The sequence below is a fragment of the Camellia sinensis genome, chromosome 1 (genome assembly GCF_055761805.1).
Source record: "Camellia sinensis isolate YWXY chromosome 1, ASM5576180v1, whole genome shotgun sequence".
Lineage (NCBI taxonomy): Eukaryota > Viridiplantae > Streptophyta > Magnoliopsida > Ericales > Theaceae > Camellia > Camellia sinensis.
Genome location: NC_138961.1, coordinates 53,945,343 through 53,953,644, shown reverse-complemented (window position 1 = coordinate 53,953,644; position 8,302 = coordinate 53,945,343). Strand labels below are relative to the sequence as shown.

Sequence of the window (8,302 nt, the reverse complement as noted above, 5' to 3'; positions counted from 1 at the left end):
ATTTCCATCCTTCTTTCTCTTCCTTTTCCTAGTGAGGAGACCAATTTTTATTGTTCTCTCTCATTCAATACAAAGGGATTATTAGCCTAGTAGATAATATGTTTAATCAAATATGATGTTTGAATTCAAGTCTTATCATTACACTATATAATTTCCCATTCTTCTATTCTCCCATCAACTGATTATGAAAATTCTTTTTTTAACGAGAGAAGTCTAAATATGATGCTTAAATTCAAAACACAAGAATTACGCTCTCTTACCAAATATGATATCTAGATTTTGTTTCCCATTCTTCTATTCTCTCTTTTACTAATTAAATTAAATAAATTAAAAACATTATTAAAAAAAAAAATCTTTCTTCAACGAGCCCATAAATTGGAGTAAAGCATAGCACATAAAAAGGCCACGTTTGGTAATATTTAAAGTTGGCTAAAGAAAAAGCATCCCAAATTCAGCTTGAAAGAAGTTCGTTGTTTCGTAAGAAAAAGTAAAAAAGCTGAAAACTTTACCAAACAAACTTTGTCAAAATACAAGAGCCCACAACAAAAGCTAAAAAAGTTGCAAAAATTTATTTTCCAAACGGAGCCCAAGTGAAAATTGGAATTGGATAAGAGCACCAAACAAGTACCCAGACATGTTGGCAATTCTGCTTCAGTCTCCTCTCACTTCTCACTTATCATTTTGTTGCAATGAAATTGGAAATTTTAAGACAGCCTTGGTGTAGAAATCAATTCAATATATAAATCAGTAAAATCACAAAACACCTTTACAATGAAAACATTTAGAAACTATGTTCCCAACAAAATAATAATAATGAAAACATTTACGATGTGTTTGGTTAGAAGATTTGGAGAGAGATTTGAAAGGAAAAAAAGAAAAGATGTGTGAAACTAGGTGAAATGTAAGTATATTTTATTCACATTTCACCTATATTTTTCATTTTCATTTTTAAATATCTTATCAAATCTCTCAACCAAACACAGCCTTAGAAACAAAATCTCAAGCCATGAACAAAACATGCATCAAACACAAACACAAACACAAACACAAACACACCAATGAGTAAAAGCAAAATGTTGGTTCACAACAGCAACAATTATCATTCTTCTATCAACCTAAGTCACCTCGTGTTTGGCGCCTGCGACTTTTTCTTGCTTTGCTTTGTCATGGGGAGTGAAATGTCGATGAATCCAAACTTCTTTCTCTGCGAGAAGAATTGCTTGTGAACAATCCCCTCTTTCACACCCTTTTTAGGTTGAAATATAAGCCCGCTTTGTTCACGAAGCATTTGACTTAAAGATGCGTGTTGTCTTTCATTGTGACCTTCCACATGACTTCCCACCATGAAATCATCTTGCAGAATTAGCTTCCTGCTCAGAATATCACCAATCGAAATTGTTGACCTTAAAACAGGCACGGTTTTTTCTTTCATTAGGTTTGATTTGTTCCCATCGAGCAGGTGAGAATCACAATGACCATAAGATGGACACGAATTTTTGAATTTGAACATGGAGTGGTGTCCCGGTTCTCTTATTTCACCGTGTTGTTCCATTCTCCCACCAAAGAAGGCCTCTTCCGTGACAAAGCTTCTTCTACTTGCAGCCTCTATTTTAGCTTCTTCTTGAAACTTTTTCCCCTGCTTAACTTGTTTCATTGTTTCCTCTGCTTTCTTTACAATAGCCACTTCGGATACATTTGATTCATCAATACGACACACGACATCCCTACCTCTCTTCTTAGACATCTCGTCAGCTTTTTGAGCTTTCTGGGCTAAACAAGAGTACTCTTCAAATGAAAGAGTTATGCCCTCACTGCACGATTGAGCATTCATTTCAGCAAAAGCAACGTCTTCAACTGCTCTAGCCGCCTCCTCCATCTTTCTTGCCGCAATCAACCTCATCTCAACCATATTAATACTTGTTTTCGTTTGCTCAATCTCCGACATTGCCTTCATTACCTCGTATTTCGCAGCTTCAGCTATTTTTTTGAACTGGTCAGCCTCGAAATTCAGTTGTTGGAAATTCCTCAAAACATTGGTTGAATTCTTAGAATTGCCTTTAATTTCCCCATTGTTCACTAACTGCAGCTTCGCTCTTGCTCTATTAAGCTTCTCTTCCATGGACAGCACTCCAACACAATTTGGTACCTTCTCGGGGGGCTTCTCAATAGAAACTTTCTCTTTTTTCATTTTGTTATTCAAAGACTCGACAGAAGCTTGAATCGCTGCAAGATCGTTTGTACTCTTGTTCAAGTTCAATTTTGCTTGATTTAGCTCCATTACAATTAAACCAGGAGACGGAGCAGGGCACAGGGTCAAACTTTGCGATGAGCTTAACTCAGGAGGTGTCACGCACTCGGACACTTCTTTCACCAACTTCACTTTTAACCCTTCGACGAATCTTTTTGTGGCTTCAAGATCTTTTAAGACATTGAGTGTTTCCATTTCTTTCACAATAAGATCTTTCTCCAACTCCGATGCTTGCTCCTCCACTTTGTCTAAATCGTACTCAATGCCATGCTGCACATAGATTTAATGTTATTGCAAAGAATATTATAAGAATCATCGATCACTACTTAAGAGTAGAGATTATATGATGTTTATAAGAAAAGTAAATATGTATTCATTGTGGAATCGTGAATAAAATTATCTTATTTTGTGTTTGGCGGCTGAGAATCCATGCCTTGGAATTAGAACCGGAGACCATCTTGGAATTTTGAACCAAGATGATCTTCAAATACTACGAATCCAAGGCATTCTACGCTGTCAAACACAATATTTGAGAAAATTAATTCTAGTTCCATGTACAACTAATAAAAGTTTTCAGTTCAATTTTGGATATCATTTCCAAAAAGATCTAGTGGAAAAATTCTACTTATAATTTACCAAGGGTATTCAAACTAGATAAAAATAGATAAGTAAAAAAAAAATGCAATTTAGTCATTATTACCAAGAATCAGATCAAAAGAAAACTAGGGAAAACTAATTTGACAAACCATTCTTGATTTATTCGAAGTTTTCTAAAATTACATATTTTAGGAAATACTAGAAAATTTGGAAAACTATATCAAAATGGGCAATATATTCATGATAATGTGTAACACAATAACTATACACATAAAATCTAAGAGCAATGTTACGAATTATAAAACATGAAATATTTTAAGAAACTAATCCAAAATTATTACATAACTTACAATAAAACACTACAACTAATCTAATGGAGAATCTACATGAAACCTTTTAATGATGGAAAATTCTACTATGCACACCCCTGTATGCATCCCTAAATTATATCATTTTCTTTTTTAATTAATTTAGTTATGATTAATTTTTTTTCTAAATGACATTTTACTTATGTCTCGTTTATTGTTTAGTCATGATTATTATATTTTTTTAATTATGACTCGCAAAATATAAAATTATATTATTTTTTTCTTTAATGATACGGTGTATCCACTCTTAATCTTGCTTCATATTTTTTTATGATGCCTCACATTATTAAAAATTTAACATTGAACTTCAAAATAAAAGCAGGACTAAGGAAATGTTAGAAATTAATATTAAAAAAAAGGAGCTGAAAAATGAAAGCAAAAAATAGTAGTATTAAACAAGGAAAAAGAGTTGAAGTTACCTGAGCAGCAAGTCGGAGCAGGTGATGGGGGATCCAAGAGGCGCTGCCTTCGAAACGGGTCACGGCCTCTTTAACCGACCCGAATGGAGGTGACGTATCGATTTCAGCTCTGGGATTGACGATCTTCTTGGTGTCGGAGCCAATTTCGGTCGCCGGAGCTGGCTCTGGAGTTTGGGCCATAGTTTTCAGCGGAGAGAGAGAGAGAGAGAAGGCTCAGAAGTTTAGGAGAAAATGTGGGTTTTGGATTTGGTACTTCAATTCTGTTGAAGAAGTTTTGTGACTGCACTTTTACCCCCTCCCTCTCTCCTATCTCCTCTCTCTGAACTTTTAAGTTTTAGGAGTGTGAGTGTGAGCGTGAGCGTGAGTGTGAGTGAGTGAGAAAAGAGCTTTTTTCTTTAACTTATGGGATTATTATGATGATGGTGGTGAGAGGACATGGAGGAGGGTGAGAATGATGATGGTGTTGGGTTGGGGGTTAGTGTGGCTCGGTAAATTAGTTTATTTTTTTGATTATTTTAATTTGGATGAATTATATTGATCTCTTGAGGTTTAGTCCAATTATATTTTATTTCTTGATGTTCTGAAAATTACGTTTTTACTTCTGTAATTAATAGTTTCATTTCACAAATCCTCATATTTATATAAAATTCAACAACTTTTAAAAAAAAAACAGAGAAAATTATATTGAAAAAATATGTAAAGCAAAGGAAAAAAAAAAAAAAAACAGAAGAAGTAAAGTAAAGCATGAAAAGAGAGAGTGTATGAATTCAATAATTTTATTATGTCTAAATAATTACAATGACAAGGGAGGTTAGTATAATTTTTCAAATGTCAGGGAGTGATATGTATTAAACCCAAACCTCAGGAGGTATAACTGTAATTTATCCTTTTAATTTTGATTGAAATGTTTGTTTAGATTGATTGATTTATTTATTTTTAATTTTGTGAGAGAAAAAATAAAATAATTATAATTTAAATATAATATTTTATTTTATTAAATTTTTTAATTTATTTTATCCTTTTATGATTAATTTAGTCAAAAAAAATTAACATGACTTTCATGCCAAACAACACCTGTCTAAAGAGAGATGATTGGTAGCCAATGCTCCTTTCTTTGTCATTAATTAATACTGTATTTAGTTGGAGGATTTAAGAAGAAATTTGAAAAGAGAAATGAAAAAAATAGATGAAATATGAAAAAATATATTTACATTACACTTAATTTTATACATATATTTTTTTTCTTTTAAAATTTTTCTTCAAAATTTTTAATCAAACACAACGTAAAGGAACCCCGGCTAGTTCTCGCAATCTCTTTTGTTAATTTTAGCAGTATGGACAAGCAAATCAAAGGCAGCAAGTCTACCGACGTATAAAATTACCATCTCTGACATTTGTTTAATTTATTAGGTACGTCAAAAGTTAATTTTTTTTATTTTTTATTTTTTTAAAATTGCATAAGAAAAAATAAAAAGTTAAATATGATTCAAGTTTTTTGACTTTTAACTCAATTGTCAAAATATGTCATTATTAGAAATGTCATATTAAACTTATTTAGGGTTATCATTAAGAAAAATGAGTCAATCAAACATCACATAAAATAAAAATAAAAACTTTTTATATAGTAATTAAAATAATATTATATTAAATATTACAATAAATTATAATTAATATAATAATATATATATGTAAATTATAATTAAATCACAATTAATATTATAATAAATCATGAGCCAACACTACAAACGTCATGACTGATAGGCATCTAATGCACCCACCATAAAATATAGATAAAATAAGTTTAATAAATGAGAAGGACAGCTGATTCTATCTCGTAGGTTTATACATTTAAAGTTCAAGTCATCAGAGTGATTATGATCATATTGCTATAATAGATGTTACCATGTTGTAATGTAACATACTATCTACCTTTTATGATCAATTTTACTGTTTAATAGATATTATTAAAAGGTTTGGATTCCCTTCCGTTAATGATCGGTCAGTTCATGATCAGATTGAAAGGTGTTTGGCCCTGTGAGGGTTCATCATAGATCCCGTTTTAATAATTTGAATCTTTTAATATGTAGAACTTATTGATTATTATATACTTATAAAAAATCACATTAATCGGATATCGATATCTACGTGATCAAATCAGTTTTGTATAAAAAAAAATAAGCGTAAAAAAATAAACGATTGATAGAAATCTGATCCGATAAAATAACTATTGATATCCGAGATGTTTTATAGGCATATAGTACTCGACGAATTTTACATATTGAACGGTTCGGATTATCGAAACGAAACTCGTGATAGGTCCTCACAGGTCTAACAACACCTTCCAATCCGATCACCGATAAGAGGAAACCCAATCTCTTATTAAAATTGTTTTATGTGATTATCTAGTATTGTTGGCACTTGAAAATTAAAGTTGTGCAGTGTATGTGAACAACCGTTCTTTGGCGTGCGAGTAAAACTTGGTGCTGATGGGCGATGAGACCGAACAAAAGAGAGCCCTTTTTGTTTTATTTTTGTTTTTTCGTTAGAATTATTGTCGTCAATCAATATTTACAAGAATTTTGTTGAGAAAAAAAAAATACTATTAAAAATCTAACAATAAGATTTTAACTTCAACATCATAAATTATTACATTTTTCTATAAATCACAAAAAAAGTGATATTGAAATTTGTTATCAAAGTATGCAAATGATATTGAAATTGGTGGCAGCGGTAATTGTGATGGGGTGAAGGTAACAATGATAGTGGTGGTGTGGGGATGGGACGGTTGGGGGTGGTGGTGATGGTGATAGTGATTGTAGATGTGATAACTATGGCAGTGGAGATGTGGTGGTGGAGGTGATATTAGTAATGGCAATATAATGTGATTGATAAAATTTTAGTTCAAAAAATATTATCTTTTAAAAGTGAAAAATATTTTTCACTTAAATAAATTTATTTTTTTATTAATTTTTGTTTTTCATTAATATAAAAAAAATTATAAAAAGTATTTTCTATTCAAGTAAAGAAAGACAGTATTAATTAACAAATTGGCATGTGTGGGCCAAGAAAACAAAAGTTGGATGTGGACCCAAGATTTTGCTTTGGTCCATCTTTATGGAAGGGGTGAGGAAGGAAAGCTCACACGTTTTTAAAAGGGGCACGTTGATACACAACACACGTATAAGGTTTTTTGAGGTTTGACCAAAGAAAAAACAAAAGCACAAATAAAAAAGAGCAACCACAACCACAACCACAAACACAATCATCAATTTCACTTTCACATAACAAACACTCGAAAAATGCAGGTGGGCACTCCACAATTTGATTGCCGCAATTTTGTGCTTAATTGCAGGAATCAAAGTGCAATTTCAAGTTTCTAGTATGATTCGTGGCTCCCAATCTCTACCCAAAAGTTTTCTAATTTTTAATGTGTGTAATTCTAAATAAATAAAATTTAATTAATATTATACAAATTAATAAATTTTATTAAAAAAAAATCATTCACATGAATTATTTCTATATTTTTTTAGGTGAATCATATTTTAAATAACAAACTTTGATTATGCCATGAATAAGAAAACGTCATAAGTTTGTATAATATTTGATACAAATAAAATAAAATAAAATTGTTTGCTCATTGTGATGCTCTCATTACAAAACATTTAGAAGGAAAAAAAAAAAAGCATCATTTAGATATTATTTCAATTTTTTTTTTCCCTTTACTCCATAAAAATTCTCTTTGCATTAAAATTTTTTTATTGTTTTTTTTTACTTGGTTTGATTGTAGCCAAAAAACGAATTTATTGGCTAAAATTTTTTACGTTCTTGAAAAAAAAAATTAAAGTTTATTTGACAAAATTATTTCTCGCAAAAAAAAAAAAAAAAAAAAAAACTCATTTTAACTAATTTAAAAGGTTATTAGAAAAGTTAAAAAACTAGAAATGTGATTAAAAAAAAATAATCCACATTATCATTAACTTTATTGTGGTTCATTTTTAGTTTTTTTTATGAAAATAAATTTATTCACACAATTTTTTAGGTGCCGTTTAATAACACTTACGTTTTCAGTTTTCTGTTTGTATTTATAAAAATTTAAAAAGCTCAAATAAAAACTTATTTGGTAAAATTTTTAATTTATAAATCAATGGTCTCAGTTTATAAATTTGGCCAAAAATGAAAACACAAAAAATGTGTTTCCATTTTCAATTTTCAATTTTTTTTTTTTTACCACCTAACACTAGCCACCACCCACCACCATTTTCCACCACCGTCTTCCGCCACTACCCCCACCCACTCGCTACTACCTGCCACCGTCACCCACCCACCACCACCACCACCACCACCACCACCCGCCACTTATCCACCACCACCACCACCACTCACTCGCTACCACCCACTACCGTCACCCACCCACCCACCACCACGACCACCACCCGCCATCTACCCGTCACCTACTCGTCACCACCGGTCATTCGCCACCCACCTGCCATCGCCACCACCACCCACTCGCTATCACCCACCACCCGCTACCGTCAGTCACCTACCCACCCACACCACCCACCATCGACCCGCCACCACCGACCACCATCGGCCATCCGCTACCCACCTGCCACCACCACCCATTACCACTACCACCACCCACTTGCTACCACCCACCACCCGCCACCGTC

At 32.3% G+C, this 8,302-nt stretch overlaps 1 protein-coding gene across 1 annotated transcript; it reads right to left on the bottom strand.

Moving 5' to 3' along the window:
* Positions 1-715: 715 nt before the first annotated feature.
* On the bottom strand, positions 716-4,363 carry LOC114296079 (WEB family protein At2g40480). The gene is made up of 2 exons (XM_028240379.2): positions 3,633-4,363; positions 716-2,518 (listed from the first exon to the last, which is right to left on the bottom strand). The coding sequence occupies exons 1-2, from the start codon at positions 3,810-3,812 to the stop codon at positions 1,121-1,123; spliced, it is 1,578 nt and encodes a 525-aa protein (XP_028096180.2). The 5' UTR covers positions 3,813-4,363; the 3' UTR covers positions 716-1,120.
* Between the last annotated feature and the right edge of the window lie 3,939 nt (positions 4,364-8,302).

What these genes read in the sequence shown, in the direction of transcription:
- LOC114296079 (XM_028240379.2), bottom strand. Translation starts at nt 3,812, where the DNA reads ATGGCCCAAACTCCAGAGCCAGCTCCGGCGACCGAAATTGGCTCCGAC. An exon ending in TGCTCCGACTTGCTGCTCAG is followed by an intron (nt 2,519 to 3,632) that starts GTAACTTCAACT and finishes ATCTATGTGCAG; the next exon opens with CATGGCATTGAGTACGATTT.